General features: G+C 35.1%; 3 protein-coding genes and 1 non-coding gene across 4 annotated transcripts in view; 3 read left to right on the forward strand and 1 right to left on the reverse strand.

The window, feature by feature from the left end:
- Positions 1 to 322, forward strand: part of LOC113279175 (B3 domain-containing transcription factor VRN1-like) — a 55,537-nt gene extending 55,215 nt beyond the window's left edge. Inside the window, exon 5 of the mRNA XM_026527879.1 lies at positions 62 to 322. Within this exon, the coding sequence (XP_026383664.1) occupies positions 62 to 322 (261 nt within the window). The remainder of the gene's footprint in view (positions 1 to 61) is intronic.
- A 466-nt stretch (positions 323 to 788) lies between these two features.
- On the forward strand, positions 789 to 8,832 carry LOC113281891 (WD repeat and HMG-box DNA-binding protein 1-like). Its single transcript, XM_026530794.1, has 12 exons — positions 789 to 1,141; positions 1,327 to 2,423; positions 2,717 to 2,893; positions 2,996 to 3,109; positions 6,468 to 6,569; positions 6,731 to 6,865; positions 6,957 to 7,012; positions 7,100 to 7,199; positions 7,290 to 7,406; positions 7,749 to 7,875; positions 7,955 to 8,085; positions 8,188 to 8,832. The coding sequence occupies exons 1-12, from the start codon at positions 868 to 870 to the stop codon at positions 8,677 to 8,679; spliced, it is 2,922 nt and encodes a 973-aa protein (XP_026386579.1). The 5' UTR covers positions 789 to 867; the 3' UTR covers positions 8,680 to 8,832.
- On the forward strand, positions 5,280 to 5,360 carry LOC113284936. Its single transcript, XR_003328459.1, has one exon. It is a non-coding gene; the product is annotated as a small nucleolar RNA R160 (small nucleolar RNA).
- A 58-nt stretch (positions 8,833 to 8,890) lies between the features above and the next one.
- Positions 8,891 to 11,242, reverse strand: LOC113281892 (pentatricopeptide repeat-containing protein At5g48910-like). Its single transcript, XM_026530795.1, has one exon. The coding sequence runs from the start codon at positions 10,971 to 10,973 to the stop codon at positions 9,084 to 9,086; it is 1,890 nt and encodes a 629-aa protein (XP_026386580.1). The 5' UTR covers positions 10,974 to 11,242; the 3' UTR covers positions 8,891 to 9,083.
- Between the last annotated feature and the right edge of the window lie 11,324 nt (positions 11,243 to 22,566).

Here is a 22,566-nt window from a genome sequence, read left to right on the forward strand (position 1 = left end):
ATCTTGGTTGACAAATATTTGTGAATTGCTGATGGCACATCTTAATTTCTTTCCAATGCAGAAGGTACCTATGTTTTTTGCATCCTCACATTTGACAGATGTAACACAAAAGGTGGTCATTCTTAGGGTTTCAGATGGGAGAACCTGGGAAGTCGGATATGTTTCTCGAACACGGAATAATAGAGGGCTATCTCGGGGCTGGTATAAATTCGTTTCAGATAATCATTTGAAGGAGAGCGATGTCTGTGTCTTTGAACTAGTTGATAGGAAAAAATTCGAGATGAATGTTCATATTTTCCGAGTCTTACAAGATGGTATATAGAGTCTGAACACGCACTCATATTATGCATAGTAATGATTCTATAATGGCAGCCGTATTGGTGGTACTGTAGTTACATTTTTAGCCCAATAACTTGTACTAGTAGTTAATTTGTCTCTTGAAATCTTGATTATCTATTTGTCATCACAATGACTCGAGAGTTCAAGGAAAAACTTAGAAAGGGCAATCAGTTGTTCCATGTGGTTCTCCATTTTCAATTTTTAAGGAAGAGCAACTGAATCACATTCTAACAAGTTGGATCGGTCCATTTTGGACTTTTTGGTGGTGGGTAGTCTGGAGCCTCTGGGCTATGTCATGCTCAGCCCTAATAATTTTTTGGGCTGAACTAGATCTATCTTGGGCTAAACTAAACGCTACTTTTCTTACGGTTCCGAAAAAAAGCTCAAAAACTCCCGCGGAAACCAAAGCACATTCCCGCCTTAAACTAAACCCTAACATTCCGAGATACCACTAGTGATTTGTCCTCGCAATCATTTCATTTCTAAACAGCGAAAAAAAAGAAAAAAAAAAATTAAACCAGAGCTGCCATGAAAGCTCGATCTGTAAAGCTTAAAGAAGCACATCAGAGTAATGGATCTAAATCCAGTTGTTCTATTATCTGGGATCTTGAATCTCAACATCTCGTTACTTCTTCCACTTCTGATACTAAAATCTCTATACATGATGCACTTTTACCTGCAAAACCTCCAAAACTTGTCTCTCATCATAAGGAAGGTGTTACAGCTTTAGCACTTAATCCTAATTCTTCATGTCTTGCTTCTGGTTCACTCGATCGTTCTGTCTCACTCTATAATTTTCCAGGTATATTTTAGTTTGGTTTTCTCCGTTTATATTTTCTTTATAACTAATTTCAGATTTCATTTTCAATGTTGTCAATTTGGTTGATAGATCTTTGATTGAGTATTATATCGACATCTCTTATACCTGTTATGACATTAGGGTTTCATGAATTTAGCAAATAATAGATCCTTGATTGTTTTGCTCAGGTGGAAAATTTCAAACCAATATAACCAGGTTCACGTTGCCGATACGTTGTCTTGCTTTTAGTAAGTCAGGTAGTTTGTTGGCTGCTGCCGGTGATGACGAGGGTATTAAATTGATAAACACAATTGATAACACAATTGATAGGGTTCTGAAAGAACACAAAGGACCTGTAACTGGATTAGCTTTTGATCCAACTGGTGAGTACTTGGCATCTGTAGATTCAATTGGTACTGTGATATTTTGGGAACTGTCCACTAGGACACCAATAAATATTCTTGAAAGGGTTGCTCCTCACTATGGCACAGACACGTCTGTCCCGAATGTATTGTGCTGGAGTCCATCTGGGGATGTCTTAGCTGTCCCGGGTTTGAAAAACGATGTTGTCATGTATGATAAAGATACAGCAGAGAAAGTTGGTTCACTCAAAGGTGACCATTCAGAATCTGTTTGTTTCATGTCTTGGTCACCTAATGGAAAATACATGGCTACATCTAGCTTAGATAAGCAGATTTTGGTGTGGGATGTTGTCAAGAAGCAGGATATAAATCGCCAAAAGTTTGAAGACATAATCTGTTCTATGGCTTGGAAGCCAACTGGGAATGCTTTAGCTGTAATCGATGTTATGGGGAAGTATGGGGTGTGGGATTCCGTTGTTCCTTCACATATGAATTCTCCTCTAGAAGGTGCTCCAAAACCAAGAAGTAATGGGTTGGATTTATTTGATGAAGATACTCAAGAACCTAGTGGTTCTGGTAGTTTGAGTAATGTTGGTGAAAGTAGCTTTGGCGAGCCTGAGCCACCTCAGAAAAAAAGACTTAGGAAACAGACTGAATTTGATATGTTAGATGAAGATGATGATGGTGCAGTAGGCATTCCTACCAAGGCTGAACCTCTCAAAAAAGCTTCTCATATTCACAAGAAACCTAAAGATGACGTATATGAGGAATTTGGTAGCGGAATGAAGCTTGGAAGACCAAAAATGCAGGATGCTTTTCAGCCAGGCTGTACACCGTTTCAGAGTGGGAAACGACGTTTCCTTTGTTACAACATGCTTGGAGTCATTACTACGGTGGAGACTGATGAATATTCCCACATAGAGGTATTAGTTCCTTTTGCTGTTGAGTCAACTTAAATGACTGTTCTTGTACTAAAATGATTTTTGTTTCATCATATATTTTATTTGTCTTTTGATAAATGTGGTGTCCGGGTAGTCAATTTCATTGGTTTCTGATAATTCGGGCATTTAAGTACCTACGAAATTTATCAATTTTGCATTGTTAGTTATACCAGTTTGTCTTTTCTGTTACTCCGCAACTGATGACAATCTATAGGAATATAAACAAGTGCTTTCCTTATGTGGTTTCTTATTTGTTGTCCATACATGTGTTGCAGGTTGACTTCCATGACACTGATAAAGGCCTTCGAGTACCCTCAATGACTGATCATTTTGGTTTTACGATGGCTTCACTTAATGAGAATGGAAGTGTATTTGCAAATCCATGCAAGGGCGAGAATAATATGAGTACTCTTATGTATCGCCCATTCAGTAGCTGGGCTAACAACAGCGAGGTTGAGACGTCTACATTGAATTTTACTCTGCATGTCCATGCTTGTATTGGATGAGTAATGCTGGAGCTTTAATACTTGCTAATTGTTTGTTACTTTGTGCAGTGGTCAATGCGTTTTGAGGGAGAAGAAGTTAAGGCTGTGGCTCTTGGTACTGGTTGGGTTGCTGCTGTTACCAGTTTAAATTATCTACGCATATTCACTGAAGGTGGACTGCAGGTTTGTGACTGACAGTTGGATAATGTTGCATAGCTGCTGATTTCAGATTGGTTTGCGCATTGATATTTTTCTGGATGTGGATGAATCTTAGGTGAAAACTATTATGAATCACTAAAAGTGTTAGAAACCAACCTTAGACCGCTAGGTTTATTTCCCACTTTTGGAACTCTTATCTAATATTCCAAATGCATATATATTAGTTAATAGTAAGTAGTTTTCCTTGGAACGTACATGTTAAATGACCAATCAAATCCCTAGGATATAATTGATTTCCCTTCAGTTAATTCTGGAGGAGATTGATTGAACTGGATGGAGTCTTTATACCTTCATTCGTTTAGTTGTTGTGCATCAGATAGCCCCTTGCTTCCTCAAGTATGGTTGCAAGGAAATATCGGGAAATTGGTATCAAGGTGCTAAATTGATACATTGGCAAACATATTACCATTATTATGATGTATAAAGCTTTCATATATAATTCTGATTTGCCAAAACACTATCGACAAAGCTTATTTAAGTTGGTGTGCAACCATTTTTCGTTAATGCTCTAACCACTTGACTTTGGTTTTAAATTAATTCAAATCCAAAATGCAGACAAACTAGGCATTAATAGTAGCTCTTCATAGTAATTCAAACACATAAAATAGGTATTAGTATTTAATAATATGTAGTTCCCTTGGAATGTAGGCTCATGCTAATGTTCCATGAGCAATCAAATCCGTAGGATACGTATCCCTTCAGTTAATTTTGGAGGACTCTGACCTTGAACTAGAGTTTGACTTTATATCTTCATAATTACTGTGCATCAGGTAGCCCCTTGCTTCCTCTAGTATGGTTGCAAGGAAATATCGGGAAATTGGTATCAAGGTGCTAAATTGATACATTGGCAAACATATTACCATTATTATGATGTATAAAGCTTTCATATATAATCCTGATTTGCCAAAACACTATCGACAAAGCTTATTTAAGTTGGTGTGCAACCATTTTTCGTTAATGCTCTAACCACTTGACTTTGGTTTTAAATTAATTCAAATCCAAAATGCAGACAAACTAGGCATTAATAGTAACTCTTCATAGTAATTCAAACACATAAAATAGGTATTAGTATTTAATAATATGTAGTTCCCTTGGAATGTAGGCTCATGCTAATGTTCCATGAGCAATCAAATCCGTAGGATACGTATCCCTTCAGTTAATTTTGGAGGACTCTGACCTTGAACTAGAGTTTGACTTTATATCTTCATAATTACTGTGCATCAGGTAGCCCCTTGCTTCCTCAAGTATGGTTGCAAGGAAATATCGGGAAATTGGTATCAAGGTGCTAAATTGATACATTGGCAAACATATTACCATTATTATGATGTATAAAGCTTTCATATATAATCCTGATTTGCCAAAACACTGTCGACAAAGCTTATTTAAGTTGGTGTGCAACCATTTTTCGTTAATGCTCTAACCACTTGACTTTGGTTTTAAATTAATTCAAATCCAAAATGCAGACAAACTAGGCATTAATAGTAACTCTTCATAATAATTCAAACACATAAAATAGGTATTAGTATTTAATAATATGTAGTTCCCTTGGAATGTAGGCTCATGCTAATGTTCCATGAGCAATCAAATCCGTAGGATACTTATCCCTTCAGTTAATTTTGGAGGACTCTGACCTTGAACTAGAGTTTGACTTTATATCTTCATAATTACTGTGCATCAGGTAGCCCCTTGCTTCCTCAAGTATGGTTGCAAGGAAATATCGGGAAATTGGTATCAAGGTGCTAAATTGATACATTGGCGAACGTATTACCATCATTATGGTGTATAAAGTGCTTCATTCGTAATTCTGATTTGCCAAACACTCTTTTTCAAAGTTAGTGTGCGACCATTTCCCGTTAATGTTCTAACCACATCACTTTGAATTGTCATTACTAGTATAGATCCCTAGCCATAGAAGTAACAATTTACTATTTTCGTGGCAAAAGCAAATGCCCTGTTTTCATGTGGAACCATATGTGTCAACGGTTTTTGAGGTTCTTTGATTGTTTTGCTTGGTAATATCTGAATATCTTAGAATTCTTATAGGACTGGGGTGCTTTATTTTTTCGTTAATTTTGTAAGCGTGCCATATCTAGAAACAGTGCTTTCAAGAAATGCCTCTTCTTTTGTTTCGCCAAGCAAAATGATGAGGTGATGTATCGGAAATAACTGTGGGACCATCTATATGTCAAATGGTCTTCCAAGTTCTTTGGTTGCATCCATCATCAAATATCAAATTCCCCCGACAGACTAAAAGTTCTCTCCATTTTACTTGTTTTCATTATGTCCCTGGCTGTCTTCTGTACTACATCTTGTTTTATATGTTCATTACTCACAATATTTCTAGCTTTATTCTTCTAGTCTTGATTTTCAAGCCTTTCAAACTAATACATAAATGTTATTATTTAACATTATCTTATAGAAAAGCGAATATGAGATGTCATGATCTGAATTATGTGGAAATTGCCATGATAACTTATGGTCTTCTAAGAATTTTAATTTCTGTACATATCGATCATATGGAAATTGCCATGATACCACGAAATTCCTGATTATCAGAATATGAAAAGCTTCGAATAGGTGTTGTTTGGGATGTTATCTCTGGTATGACTGTTTGGTGCTCAAGTTGGATCGAACGTTCCATTTTTTTTTAGGTTTCCATTTTCTGTTTGTTATCCAGTTAGTAACTTATAATGATGTGTATGCATATTAGTAGCGCAGAAAAAATGATGAGCTATGGTTGTTGAAATTATATGTTGAGAATAGTGCTTTCCAAGTTCTCTAATTACTTTATAAAAGAGCTGAAGATTATTGGAAATCACAATGCGGAGATTCATAATTGCCTTCATGATATCAACCATAATACTAATACATCTACTCCTAACTAGTAAAACATAATTTAGTATTCTTTGTGTTAGGTCTTTTAGGGGTTGTAATTCCTGTTGTTGCTGTTTGTACACATACCTATTTACCAAGCCAAAACAAAAAGATGAACTACTAATACTATGCTCTCCAGTTCGATGTTGAGATAATGATGGTCTTCATAGATCCCTGATTTTTGCTTATCTAAAGGATCTGTGTGATTCCACTGACATGCAACATGATAATTATACTATATGTGTAATGATGCCTTGGTTCTTTCTACTAGTAGAATTTTAGAACCGTTCTCATTTTGTTCATCCAATAGTGCATTTATTTTGGGCGAGAACACCAATAAATACAAATTTCTCCTGTTCTGTTGTTGACCAAACAGAACACTAGACCATTATGTCATCCAGTTCCCCGTGTCTGTTAACTCCATGATCTTCTTTGTATATATATGCAGAAGCATGTTGTCTCTCTGGATGGGCCTGTGGTGACGGCATCTGGCTTCAAGGATGAGCTGGCTGTTGTGACTCATTCTTCTTGTCTTCCCTCTAATGATCAGGTACCAATTTATCTTTCACTGAAAAAGCGCATAATGTTTTTAATCTTCAGATCTAAATTAGCTATTTACATATTTTTCTGCACTTTTACTGAAAACATTTTTCAATTTCTTAAAAATAATTTTCCATAGAAAATTAGAGTTGACTAGTTATTTCTCTGCAGATGTTGGAGTTCAGAGTCTTCAACTTTGCGAAAGAAGCCCAAGCCATCAAAGGTCGTCTTCCATTAACACCTGGTTCATGTTTAACATGGCTAGGTTATAGTGAAGAAGGCCACCTCAGTTCTTATGATTCTAAGGTCAACAAAGATATGCTTTTCTGTTATTTGTGTGATATTCTTCATCTTTCGTTTCTCTTCATGTGGGTCTGACATTTAGCATAACGTGTAGGGTGTATTGAGAGTGTTCACTAGCCAATTCGGAGGAAGTTGGTTACCTCTCTTCAGGTCTAATATTTTCTGCTTAAAAACGTTTTTCATAATATTTATCCCTGTAGTGACAATCTCTTCTCACCAATAAACATCTGATAACAGCGCTAGCAAGGATAAGCCCGAGGATAACTACTGGGTGGTTGGGCTGAATGATAGCAAATTGTTCTGTATTCTCTGCAAAAATCCTCTGACATATCCTCTGGTAATGTTCATCTCCTGTTTTTCCCCCTTCTGATTGCCTTACTTTTCGCATTGTGCTAAATGTAAATATTTTTTCTTTTGGTCTTTTTAGGTGACACCCAAGCCATTTCTTACACTGCTGAATCTTTCATTTCCTCTAGCGTCTTCCGATCTGGGAGCTAACGATCTTGAAAATGAATTTATGTTGAGCAACCTATCTCTCTCACAGGTTTGTTATATTCATTTTTCTTGCAACCGAGTTATTATCCTTTTATTTGTTAGCATCCTCAAACACAGTAAGCAAAAGCATAGTACATTATCGGGTTCTTCTCCTTATAAATAACAGTCTTTAAATGGGTAACCATGAAATATATCTATGTTGATGATGAATATTTTGTGTTCACTACCTTTTTAATTCTTTGTTGAACCACAATGATATACGCTATCTCATGACATCTCTCTCTTCTCTCTCCTACTAAAACTTTCTTAGAGATTGTGGACTGTGGATTTACAAACTTTAATTAGTGATTAGAGCCTACTTCTAACTCTTGCTGACATTTAAACCTTCCAGATTCAGAGAAAGATTGATGAAATGGCCACTTCTCGTCAAAATATCATGTCACTAGAAGACAAAGCTTTCGATATTGAGACATCTCTTGACAGATGCATCTTGAAGCTTATTGCGGCATGCTGTAATGGTGAGTGATTGAGATTTTCGATTAGTTGTTTTGAAGGATCTACGTTTCTGGCCATGCTGAACTGTGATGGTTATTTCAGGTGATAAGTTTGAGAGAGCTGCGGAGCTTGTGAAACTTTTATCTTTGGATAAATCAGTGCAAGGTGCGATAAGGATTGCTACTGTCCTGAAGCTTCCTGTGTTGGCTGATCGCTTTAATTGCATCCTTGAGGTAACATCAACATGTTTAATTTTTTTTTTTTTAAATGAAAATGTGTATATCTCAAATCACCAATAAATTCTTACACTGTTACACCTATATGTTTGCTTACAGGAAAGAATGCAAAATGAAACTACTGGGACAACTCCATATACAAAACCATCCTTTGATGGTTTTAATTTTAAAGCTCCCGATATCATGCCTGTTGCTGATAACAGAAGGATGGAATTTGAAAATGCGTTGCCCACACCAAAGCTTCCTTCACCTCAGTTTTTCAAGCAAGAAAAAGCAGAAACAAGTAGGTCTACTGTGGGAAAAGAGAGAATGGAAACCAATGGAAGTCCTAGTGTTGAGAAAATAAAGATAACTGATGTCAAGGTTCAGGGTGAAACTAATCCCCCGAAAAAGTTGATGACCATTCCAGAGAAGCCTAGATTATTTGGTTCTGCTAATGAAGTCACATGCAAGGGAAACAAAGGTGAAGAGATAAGTCCATCTGAGTCTCATCGACCTACAAATCCATTTGCAAAGTCACAGAATACCCAGGTAAAGACATCATCTCTGTTGGATTCTATCAAGAAGATGAAAGATGGAGGTAAAAGCTAGTAGGGAAGAGCCCACTTTGTCAATTTTACTTTCTAATTTGTATATATTGATCTTGGCATGGTTTTGGTACTGTAAATTATACATGAAAATATTGAAAAGTGAATGTAATTCCAGCGTTCTTTCATAGCATATTCAACGACTTCAATCATTCAATAATCTTGCCAACCAAATAGTGTGTTATAAATTGGAGAGTGTGGATCCGTCTTCTGGCTTTTGCACCAAACCAACAATGGTTCCATTGCTAGGAAAAGTTTATATAAGAGTTGGTAACTCTCATTAGGCATAGAACATGCAAAAGAATATATTCATGCAGAAGTATAAATGTGGTCCAAGACTCCCAAATCCCAATAGTTCATTTGTGGAGATATAATCCATAATAAACAATCTTTTTTTTCTTCTTTTTTTTACCAATAATCCATACAAGAACAAGTCCCATCACTAAAATGATGAAACCGGTTTGAATCTCTGATGACTATATCACGTTCGTATATCTTAGAAAGATGCTTCATCACAGAATGACAATCACTACAGACCCGTAGATTTTTCACAACTCTAATGGTTGTTTTAGGGCTGGTACTGATGAAACCAAACGCGATTGCCAACTTTTCACTGTGGTGACTAAGTGAATTCTTCTTCACCTCTTCGTCTTCAATATCCAACAAAACCTGTTCTGTATCCGGCTTATAGCCTGCAAGCTTTAGTTTTTCCCCCATCTCATCTAACATTTCATAAATCTCCTTCCTTCCTGAATGGGTGATATCTCCAACAATGAACTCGTGAACAACTCCATCCAATTCGATCGAGCTGCATCCAGGTATTTTCTTTATTCCTCTTTCCCACATCATTTTCCTCACTCTGTGAACTCCTTCCCACTTTTCAGCAATTGCATATATGTTTGACAGCAATACATAACTAGCATGATCATCTGGTGCCAATTCAACGAGTTTAAGCCCAGCTCTTTCCCCTACTTCAAAGTTTCTATGATTTCTACAAGCACCCAGTAATGCCTTCCACATAACCTTGTCAGGTTTCATTGGCATCGTTCTAATGATATCCTCCGCTCTATCAAACAATGCCGCACGACTAAATAGGTCAACCGTGCATCCGTAATGTGCAATATCTGGTTTAATCTTGTAAATTTCACTCATCTTTCTGAAATACTTAACACCTTCTTCGACCAAACCTCCATGACTGCAAGCATTTAAAACACAAGAGAAGGTTATCGCATTGGGCTGAACTCTCGAAGACTCCATTTTTGTAAAAAGTCCAATAGCTTTTAAACTTTGTCCATTTGCCGCAAATCCAGATATCATCGAATTCCATGTATCAACGCTCTTCTTACTCGTCTTCTCAAAAGCTTGAATTGCACCATCTAAGCAGCCACATTTCGCATACATGTTGATGAGTGCTGAACCGAGATTCTCATCAAGGTTGATATGATTCTTATCGATATAAGAATGTAACCAACTTCCTTGAGCAAGAGAACCCAGATGAGCAACTGCAGATAAAACACTAATTAAAGTAACTCGGTTTGCAAGTTGTCCCTTTTCTTGCATCTGTCTAAACATCTCGACAGCCTCCTTGAACTCTCCCACTTGTACATAAAACCCAATTACTGTGTTCCAAGAAACTACATCTCTGTAAGGCATTTCGTGAAAGAGTTTATGAAGTGACTCCCTATCTTTACAATCAGCATAGGCTTCAAGCATGCTATTCCAAGTGACAATATCTAAGTCCGTACTTTTATCAAACAGCTTTCGCGCATCAGAAATCGAACCAGAGATTGAATAAAGATGAATTAGCTTGTTCCTAACATATGGATTAAATTCAAGTCCTAACTTACTTATTTGACAGTGCAGCTGTTTTCCAACATCCGGAGCCGGTAATTCAGTACAAGCTTTCAGAAGAAATGTGAAAGTGAAATGATCTGGTTCAACTGATTTGGAGATCATATGAGCATAGAGAAGGATGGAATTGAGGGGGTTTTGTTTCATAATGTTTCCTCTAATGACAGTGTTCCATAAGAATGAGGAAGGTTCTTGGACTGAATTCAGAACCTTTTCAGCGCATTTGAGGCTTCCATGGTCTGAAATGGCGTAGAACTCGGCTATTCGGCCAGCCGAATAGGAGTCAAAGATTTGAGAGGTTTTGATCATGAGGGCATGGATCTGCTTGGCTTCATTTAGGTGAGTGCAGAGGTGTAATAGAGAGAGGTTTGTATTTGGGGTTTGTTTCTTTTTTATGGATAGTTTTTTGGCGGGAAGAGCGTAGGAATTGATGATCGTTGAAGCCATTTTACCACCTTTTTAAGTTCTGAAAGTGAATTGAAACGAACATTGCAGGGTTTTAACGATCTTTAGCGATTGATACACAGCAGTTTTTTTTTTTTGTTTTGTTTTTAAGGAAAAAAATTTATTAATTGGCTGTAAAACAGCTTAAATCGCTCTTCACCAGAATGTTAATGAATTACAGGAAGTTTGACAAGAAACAGAAATTTGCTTCATCCTCTCTTGCTTTGCGAGCTAAAGAGTGAGCGACATTATTTCCAAACATATGAACGTCATTAAAGAACCAAAGTTTAGTGACTCTACTAGACTTAAGTTTCATTCTCTCAACAATACTAGAATTGAACCAATGAACCTGTGATTGTTGTTCCTTGACAGAACTTATCACATTATCACAGTATAATTCAAAAATCACTCTATCCCGCTGCAGCTCATCCATACAGTCTATAGCCAACTCCAATGCTTTGCATTCAAAATGCTCAGCCCCATAGTCCTCATCCACTTCCACATCAAAAGTCATACCTCGAGCACCTATACAGTTACTTGCACAATTACGAATTATTAGACCAATGCTTCCTTTTCTAGTAGCTGGAATGTAAGAGCCATCTATATTAATCTTCACAAACTCTTTCTCAAGGGGAACCCAAAATTTTATTTTTAAGCTATTAAGAGTATTAGAAGAAGAAGCAGAATAATCAGCGCACTGAGTTATAAGATTTCTGATTCTAGTAGTTGTGCTTTGGATATTAGGCTTTTCTCCTTGGAAAATTAGAGAACATCTGTCTTTCCAGATGTACCACATTATGCACATTAATCTGCAGACATAACTTGCATTATGTAAGCATAACACATTATCATTATTAGCATCAGATGAGAACCAAGTGATAATCCAGTCCTGAACAGAATGAAAATTAGCTGCTATAATATCAATCTGTATATTCATCCCTAGCCAAACAGATCTAGCAAATGGACATTCAAAGAACAAGTGTCTCATGGATTCCATACTACAGTCACAAAGAGAGCAACTAGTTTGTATCTCAGGCTTGTAAACATAAATTTTAGCTCTAACAGGAACTATGTCCTTAATGCATTTCCATATAAAAAGTTGAACTCTATGTGGAATTTTACTATGCCATAAATGAGACCAAACCTCTTTAGGAGTGTTATCCATTGAGACAATGGAGTTAACATCATCATCACAAATAGTGTTATAGGTACGTTTAACAGAAAATTTTCCTTTTCTGTCAGGTTTTCATATAATGAAATCTTCACCAGAAGTGGGGATCTGCATGTTAATAATAAGATCAACACAATCCTGGGAAAATAGAGTATTAAGAATATTGATATCCCATTCTCTTGTGCCAGGTAAAAAGAGATCACAGACCAAGTTAAAATTATTATAGCTAGAAGCACCAACAATAGGAACAAGTGGACTATTTAATCCTATAACCCAACAGTCTAGCCAAATGCTAATTTTAGTACCACATCTTACAACCCAGATTGTGTGTTGTTTTATTATCTATAATCCAGAATACAAACCTCTCCAAAGCCAAGAACATTCATCCTTTAATTTATCCAAATGTAGAAAGCTACCATCTTTAGAGTATTTAGCCTTAAGAACTTTAAAACATAAAGACTCTTCATCATTACAGGCTCTCCATGCTACTTTAGAAAGAAGGGCAGTATTGAAATGTTCTAAGTTTCTAAAACCTAGACCTTTTGGTATCATAAGCTTATTCCAACCTATGAAATAAAGTCCTTTTTCTTTACCCCACCAAAACTGCCTTTGCAGAGTATTAATCCGAGTTATCATCTTTTTAGGAATTCTAAAACTACCCATTTGATGAGAAGGAAGAGTGTTAAGCACATGTTTAACCATAGTGGTTCTAGCTGAGTGGTTCATTGTTTTACCTTTCCATTTTTGTATCTAGAGCCAAAAGATTGAATAATGGGTTTAAAGGCCTTAGTATTATCTCTTCCTATAAGTAAAGTAACTCCTAGGTACTTATCAGTATCTTTCATCTCCTCCATACTAAGAGCATTAGAAAGAACAATTCTAGCTTCAAGGCTAATATTTTTGCTAAAATAGACAATGAATTTAGAAAAATTAAGGACTTGGCCAGAGTACATACCAAATTTTGCAAGAACATCCAAAATACCTGTTATATTATGCATATCTGCCTTAGCAAATATGAGAATATCATCTGCAAATAAAAGGTGAGTTATACCTGGTGCATTTCTAGCAGCTTTAACCCCTGAAATCACATGATTAGTAGCAGCATTCATAAGCAATCTAGAGAGAAACTCCATAGAAATAATGAAAAGGTAAGGGGATAGATGATCCCCTTGCTTTAAACCCCTAGAAGGACAGTAATATGCAGCGGGAGATCCATTAAGAAGGATGGAAATTTTTGTTGTGCTAATACATTGCTCTACCAGTTTACAAAACTTATCAGGAAAACCTATCTTTCTAAGCATACCAAGAAGAAAAGGCCACTCAATTCTGTCAAAGGCCTTAGATAAATCTAATTTTAAGTCCATAGTACCACTAATACCCTCATTATGCTTCATTATGTGAATCATCTCATGAGGAATAATGATATTATCATGAATAATTCTACCAGGAACAAAAGCAGCTTGAAAGGGAGAAATAATATGTTTCAGATGAGGTTTTATTCTATTAGCAATGATTTTAGAAATGATTTTGTAAACAGTGTTAGCCAATCCTATAAGTCTAAAGTCAACTGCATACTTAGCAGATTCAGTTTTTGGTATTAAAGAAAGATAGGTCTTATTAAACTCAGATGGCATGTTACCCGTGGAAAAGAAAGATTGCACAACATGAATGACATCCTTACCAACAATATTCCAGTTGGATTGGTAGAAACCTGCTTGAAATCCATCAGGGCCTGGAGAACTCCAAGCTGACATAGTCTTAACAGTGTCATAGATTTCATGATCAGTAGGAATTCTATTAAAAGTATCAATATCATTCTCACTAATAATAGTGGGAATAATATCAAAAATGTGGTCTGGAATTTGCACATTAGAAGAGCAACTGACAGAGCAAAAATGGGAGACAAGAGTTCTAGCAATATCATCTCTATTATCCAAACAGTTATCATTACTATCAAACAAACAGTCTATATTCTTTCTAACCATTCTCCTATTGGCAAGAGTATGAAAATATATAGAGTTATTATCCGCCTCAAAAATATAGTTATCTCCAGACTTTTGCTTGTAGAAATCAGTTTTAATATCAAACCAAAGATCTAGTTTCTTATTAATTTCAGTGAGCTCAACATGCTGAGAAGTAGAATATGGTTGATTTTGAGTATCAAAGAGTTGTTTCTGAAGATTACTGATGTTCCTATCTATATTGCCAAAGTCAATCTTATTCCACTGAGAAAGTCTTTTCCTAGTGGCAGAATGTTTACTATTTAGTTTATGACCAGGAGAACCACTAACATCAGAGTTCCAAGCAATAGCTAGCTGGTTATTAAAGGCACTATGTTTTATCCACATAATATGGAACTTAAAAGGTCTCCAAAGTTTTCTACTAACTTGCTCAGTATGTAAGAGTATGAGACAATGATCCGATCTAGCATGAACTAGATGATGTATCTTGGCATTAGGAAAATTGTTACACCAAATGGGATTACCTAAAGCCATATCTATTCTAGAATTTTTAGGTCCAGTTCCCATGTTATTTCTAGACCAAGTGTAATCCTTTCCTATATAACCAAAATCCATTAAACATCATTCATTTATTTCATTTGCACATACTTATCTTCAACAGACATACTAGAAGACTGAGAAAGATCATGAAGATGCGTATTGAGGTCTCCTATAACTAGCCAAGGCTGTGTTATATTCTCCTTAATTCTTTTCATTGTTTCCCATTGTTCTTTTTTCTTATCAAAATAAGTCGAACCATACATAAAAGTAATAAAAACATCAAGTTTAACTATATGCAAATTTGCAGCAACATGGATCATGTTATGAGAAACTTCCTGAACTTCACATTTAATACCATCCTTCCACATTATTAAGAGACCTCCAGCAAGACCTATTCTATCTATGCATATATAGTTGCAATAGTTCAAATATTTAGCTAGTTGAATCATTTTTTCTTGGTCAATTTTTGTCTCAGAGAGAAACAAGAAATCAGGCGATTGATTTTGAATTAAGACTAATAGTTGATTTCTAGCATTTTTCTTAGCTAATCCCTGTATGTTCCAAGCAAGAATTTTCATTTTGCAATACAAGATGTATCTAAAGTAATAATTATACCTATCAAAAGCTGAAAAAACAAACTTATAACTAGATTTTTGAGAATAAGTTTTGAATTGTACCTGCATGGATTCTCCTTGACTTGCATTTGTGGCTTCAACATTGTTAGAGTTTGAATCATTTGTTTCCATCATTGAGTTGCCATGCTGATCCATATTAGCAGTATCAATAGTAACAAGAATAATAGGTGGTTGAACATGTATGTTATGAGGGTTCATAGAAGGTTCCCTATTAAGAGTGGAGTTTCTCATTATTTTAGATTATCTCTCGTTTTCCCCTTCATCACAGTTCTGTTCATCAGTTCCCATGTCATCAATCTCATTGTCTTCCATAATTTGTTCAGTTGTATCTCCAATCTTATTTTGCTTCTCTTTAAGATGATCGGCATATTCTGTTTCAGACAGACTGTCTAAATATAGAAGATAAGACCATTCCTGACATTTGTTGTCATCATGATCAATAACAAAAAATTGGTCATATATCTTCTTAGGATGCAGCTCCCAATGATATCTAATCCAAACCTTTTCTCCAGTGATTGTATTCCATCAACCTCCACGATGAAGAGGTTCATTTAGTTTTATCTCCAATATTGCTTTCACTGTGTTACCATATCTTTGTCTACAGTTTGGTGGAGTGGTAGAAATTTTCCTCCCCATAAATCCAATCGCTTCATCCACTACCACACTATTTAGATGCTCCAATTTTAGCTACTTGAATTGTAGTGTGTAAATCTGATGAGAAAATTTATACTCATTAATCGGAACTCCATTTGTATACTTCTGAACAACAAAAAGAGCATCTCCCACTAGCCAAGGACCATTTTGAATAACTTCATCTCTTTCTTCTTCTGAATTTAATTTCACCAGCATGAGATTATGACCCATTACTCGAATCTTCTTATTTCGGTACCTTCTCCATAGAGAGTTTATTTCTTCTCTGATGATTCTCATGTCAATCTTATGTTTCACATAATCTTTCCCAGTACTCCGAAAGTCCATTCTTCAGCAACCACATTCACAGTTTGTTGAGCTCCAATAACTCTTCTCTCAGGAAGATTAATTGCTGCCCTTCTTAATTGTCTTGACAACTGAGTAATACGATTCTCAGAAGGTTGAGCCATTGTATTGATAAGATCTTCTCCAATAATCCTTTGAATCTTGGAAAATTGTATAAATCCTGAGTAAGACTTCTTTGTATATATACTAGTTCTAAAAGTTCTAGGGTTAAGACTTTCTTCCCTTTTTCTGTTGGAAGAATACCGCATATCCAACAATTGACCCTCTACAATAGGAAAGGAAAAGATTGTATGAGTTGGGTGAGAATTTCTGAGAAAGGAAAGGTAGTAATTATCCCTTAATTTACGGCTTGACTTGAGTAGGGTTGACGGGGGAAAGTTTTGAATTTGAAATTTCTGAGGACGATGAATAACACCATGATTGATTTGATCTGTATGGAGATGATTATGGGTTTCTATTTGTTTCTGCTCTAAGTTTAAACCTAGATTGATACTACTAATATGGACCATCATAGACTTGATGGTTAGCACCACTGCTTGTAAAAACATTTTCTTATACACCACTGTTGTTGATTCAAGATAGTTTAACATATTGAATAATATCCACCACTGGATCCACAGAAAAGTCAGGAGACCTGCAGAAGGGAATTTAGTTTTCCATTAGAACAATGAAAATAGAAGAAAACAAAAATAAAATGATTAATTGAAGATTGATTTTGGAAATTTTTTAATTGAATCTAGTGCAAACAGACCATTATATGAGTTCCACAACCATTAATGGGAATCTAAGGAAATATGAGCTAAAAGAAACATGATCTAACAGAGAACAAATAAAGATTTTAGGCTAAAACATTAAGAAATCAAAAGACAAGATCAAAAAAAGATTACGAAAAAACCGATTTTTATTAATGAGTCAACTCATTAATCGCCCGATTTGCAGAATCTCTCTATCTCATCTATAAATATTCTTCCGGCCAACCTATTATTGAGGCGCAAGCCTGATACACAACACCTTAATAACAGTTATACATGGTTTTGGGAAATGACCGTGATGTTGGGTTAACTTTGAAATCTTTTACTCCGTTTAAAACCATTGGCATCATATGTTTTCAAGGTTTTTTTTTTATTAGAAAGGATATTTCATTGGCTAAAAAACACTCCCTCGGTCCCAAATTAGATGAGTTAGTTGTAGTTTGCACGATTCTTGAAGCAAGGAATAAAAATGAGCATGTTTAAGTATTTATGCCCTTATGGATAATAACTAGTAAAACTTAGAAATGATTTATCTTTTAGACTATACCACGTTTTTTCGTAAATTTTATACAGCTAGAAAACACTTTAATACACCTGCTTAACGAATATAAACATGGCTATCAAATTATATATATATTTCTTATAATAACAATAATCAATTACAGAGGTAGTTTTGGAAATATCCCCTTGATTAATAAGATTAACTCATTTATTTATGGGACAAAAATTAAAACCAACTAGCTCATCTAATTTGGGACGAAGGGAGGATTGAAGAATCAGACCATGAACCTCGTAGAGATGACATCTTTAGTCAGAGAGTGTGCCATTTTGTTTTTCTTTTTATATACATACATCTTCATTTACCAAAAAATTGCAGTACAATCAAAATAATTTTTTTTCTTTTTTCTTTTGGAAAAGGAAAAAACCATTATACCATTGATAGAAAATTACTATAAGTTCCACCACAAACGGAAATTGATAGAAAACATTTCTTTTTTCTTCAGATGATGCTTTAATTAGTGCTCCTAATTCAAATGTGATTACTACTAACTCTCTCAACTACCTGCAGGATATTTTGAATGAAGCATCTCTCTTTAAATTCTTTGTATACACTTCATTTGATAAACTCACTAACAATTCTGGTTCTGGTATTGTCTGTTATGATACTGCAGGTGCCTTTGTTGGGTTCAAGGGATCTTATGCAGCTGGAATAATTGACACAGAAGCAGGAGAGTGTAGAGCTGTACTTGAAGGTCTGAAATGGGCTAAGCAATGGAATTAGACGGCGTACACATCATCTCTGATGCTGAGACTGTAGTCAACTCGATCAACAATAAAGCTCTTTCAGTTAGATGGGAGAATAGGAAGATTATTCACGAGATTAATCAGTTGCTTATCTCTTTTAATTTCTCTAGGATTTCTTATGTTCGTAGGACTCTTATTCAGAAGAAGATTCCATTTCTAAAGTAGTACGGAGAAATAAACTCCTAGTAGAAGAGTTCAGTCATGATGGTTCTCATATCCAAACAGTTTTAAACAGGCTTTTGGATCCTGGTATTTCGTAATAAAATTTCTACACTTTATCTAAAAAAAAAAAGTTCCATAACGGGAATTACGGTACTGTGTTACATCTTCATTTCAAGTTTGAATGTTTAAGTAAATTAGCATAGCTCTTAAGCCACCTTATAACCAATTATGAGTGATAGCATATTTATTATAAAAGACAGAGAATTTAGCTGCCCAATGTCATTTGGGATCTCCTAATTAATTTAAATTCTGGAGCTAAAAAGTTTATATGAAACTTTATGTTGTTTCCAAAATCTTCATTAATACGGTATCTTTGTTTTCTGACCTTAGCATACATTCCTACCAGCAACAGCAGAGTGAGTTCAGAGTTGCTCCTGAAAGAGATAATGTGACCGCTCAAATCTGTCGCCTATTGGAAAGCTGCACCCCTTCCAGCTTTGTCCGACTATTCTATATTGGTGCAATCTACCTCTGGTTTCTCTGACTGTACCTCACACAAAGTTAAACCAATTCCGTTTTTTTTCGTAGAATTCATCAAAGTAAAATAAATATTTAGTTGCATTGCCATGTTTGGTGTAGATAAGTAGTCTGAGTTTCCTTCCATTGATTGAGAAGTAATCTAAAGAGTCTCATCAATGTGTGGGTTATAGTACAGTTGTTGCATTATGTTATATCATGCTCTGTTAACATTTCTATAATTATTGATATACTTCAAAAGTTTGTTTGTTGTGACTGCACTATTCTGACTTTTCTTTTTAAACACTACGTTACACCTTTCTTTCCAAATATGCCATATAATTATGCTACAGAGCCCATTCCAATCAATTCCACAATTTCCTCTATCTGGGTTTTGAAAGCAATCACTTAGCCAATCATGATAAGTAGTTGTTCCATTAATAATAAATTTCATAGTAAAGTTAAAATGTATCCAAACTTGAGTAGCATAATTGCATCGAAGAAAAAGATGTGTTAAAGATCACTGTCCTTCGTTACAAAGTTTACAAGTAGTATCTATGTCTGGGATTACATCCGCTACTCTCATACTGTTAGGGAGAATAACATGAGCTGCTTTCCACATAAAATGTTTCACAAAAGGAGTGGTAGCCATACTCCATATCATGTTCCATTTATGATGAGAATTTCCATTAAAGTTTATTTGGTCATATAAAGATTTCACAAAAAACATACCTTTGTGGTTTAGAGTCTAATGAGGTGCATCTTCCTTATCAATGACCAGAATTGTTATCATCTTTATTTTCTCTATAGTTTCATCATTAAAGCATTTAGATAGTTTAGTTAGGTCCCACGTATAATGTATGGTAATAAGGTCACTAACTTTAATGAGATCATCAGTTCCGATTTGAGATTTCTGCATAGGAGGTATCCTTTCTGGAATCCAGAAATCTTCCCAAATGTTAATGTTGATTCCATTTCCTAATTCCCAAAACAATATTTTTTTATCTGTTGAATGCCAGTTAGCATTCCTTTCCAAATCCAACTATCATTCATATTAGGGACAATATTTATGTGTAGGATATCACGGTCGGGATAATACTTGGCTTTTATGATGGAGGCACAAAGAGAATCTGGATTTTCTTTTAACCTCTAACCCGTCTTAGCTATCATAGCTAGGTTAAAATTTTTTTTTTACATTCTTAATTCCTCATTCTCCTTCATCTAGGGACTTACAAATTGAGTCCCAATTCTTCAAACAGACTCCTTTTTTACCTCTTTCATTAAGGCCCTTTTCATTTGTTTCCCCAACAATAATCTCTTTGCAGTTTAGTGATATTGTCACAAATTTTAACTGGAATCTTAAAACAATTCATTTGGTACACATAAAGAGAAGAAGTCACATTTTTAATCATAATTGTTTTCCCTGCATTGTTTAATTCAGTACCTTTCCAACTATGCATCTTATGTTTCATTTTTCCCACTATAGGTTCAAAACATTGAATTTTTGATCTACTGCTAAATAAAGGTGGACCTAGATATTTATCTTGAAGTGGTATAACGGTGACTCTTAATATTTCTTTTACTCAATGTCTAATGCTAGTTTCAGTTTTTCGACTAAAAAAAAAACTCCCGACTTAGTTAGACTGATTCATTGGCCAGAAGCTAATCCAAAATCTTTAAACACTTTAACAAGATTATGACATGATTTTTCATTGATTTTACAGAATAAAAGGCAGTCATCCGCAATCAGTAAATGACTTATAGAGGGAGCTTGGTGAACAGTTTTTATAGGGTTATTTGGTGTTTGGTACTTACATTTGTCCAATTTTAGTGTTTGGTCTAATATTTGTCCAGATTTGCGTTTGGTACTTGGAATTCACCTTCGACTAATTTTGGCTAATTTTTATCAGGTTTTAATTATTTAGAAAAATAAATAATATCAGTTTACAAATATATCCTAACGACTGTCATTTAACCATTAATCCTACGGTACTGATTCCATAGATCTCCTTGACGTTAATTAATCATCTCGTCCATATCAGTCCATCTTCTCCGCCGCTATGACTCTGCGTGATCCAATTACAGGAAAAACCCATCAAAACATAATCAGGTTCATTTTAAAACATTACATATCAAAACAGAGCTTATAACAACTTCAATTTACTTCATTAACAACTAATTAAACTCAATAACTACCCCATATCCTAATATTTCCTTCACAGAAAAACCCAATTCAAAAAAATCAAACCCTAATATAGAGTTACGCGTGTCTATTCGTTATAAGGCATGCATCACGTCCCAATATATGTAAATTGGGATCCTCTCATCAGTTTCAATTATTTTATTTCCTCTAAATTTACAATCCAATCTTTTGATTTCTACATTTTTTTACCATCGATTGCAAGAAGAAGAAGTTCTCTAGTCTCCTCATTATCAATGTTAGTACCAAAAAAACATCTTCTCCTCCAAAAACCATTACCCGTTGATTACTCTTCTTCTCAGAGTTCTTCCCCGAGTCTATTGTTTGATAAATATAAGTCGTGATATTAGGTTTACCTTAAACTATTAGTGATGATGATGATGGTGGATTGATATATCACTGGTGTTGGTTGCTGCTGGAAGGAAACAATAAGATGAAGTTTCAAACGTTTTTCTGGATTCTTATTTTATGGAAGTGAGGAAGTTTTTTGGAGCAGAGAAAAAAAAAAACAAAGAACAAATTTCAAATCTGCGGAACAAGTGTTTGAGAAAAGTCTCAAAGATGTTGGGGTGATGGTGAGCAAAGAGAAATATTTGAGGGCGTAAACATAGTTGTAGGAAATTATGTAAATATTTATAAAATGAAGGGTACAATGGTAAATCATTTAATAATTAGATATATTTTTATTTACTTTACTAATTACTTAACAGAAGTCAATACTTAACCGAGTCAACAAGGCTCAACGTGAATTCCAAGTACCAAACACAAAGCTGGACAAATGTTAAACCAAACACTAAAGTTGGATAAAATGTAAGTACCTAATACCAAATAACCCATTTTATACCTTTCAACAAACCTGAATTTTCAGCATGAAGGATTGTGGGAAAGAGCTTCTATAACTAACAAAAAAAGATAAGGGGAGATTGGGTCTCCTTGTCTCAATCCTCTAGTAGGTTTAAAGAATTTAGTAGGAGACCCATTAACTAAGACATATAAAATAGTTGTAGAGATGCAATGTTAGACTAAATTACACCATTTACTGTTAAATCCCATTTTTGTCATTATTTGGATCAAGAAATTCCATTCGACTTTATCGAATGCTTTAGACATGTCAATTTTTAGGCCCATAAAACCTTTCTTAGATTTGTAATTTTTTTATTTTATGAATAAGTTCACGTGTCAATGTAATGTTCTCTGCAATCTTCCTTCCAGGAATGAAGACACGTTGATAAGGAGAAATTATTTTCTCTAACAAACCTTTCATTCGGCCTGCCATTAGCTTAAAAATTATTTTGTAAGAAGTATTGGCAAGTGTTATGGGTCTGAATTCAGCAGGTGTGGCGAGGTTAAGGGTCTTA

Source organism: Papaver somniferum, chromosome 5, assembly GCF_003573695.1.
Source record: "Papaver somniferum cultivar HN1 chromosome 5, ASM357369v1, whole genome shotgun sequence".
Lineage (NCBI taxonomy): Eukaryota > Viridiplantae > Streptophyta > Magnoliopsida > Ranunculales > Papaveraceae > Papaver > Papaver somniferum.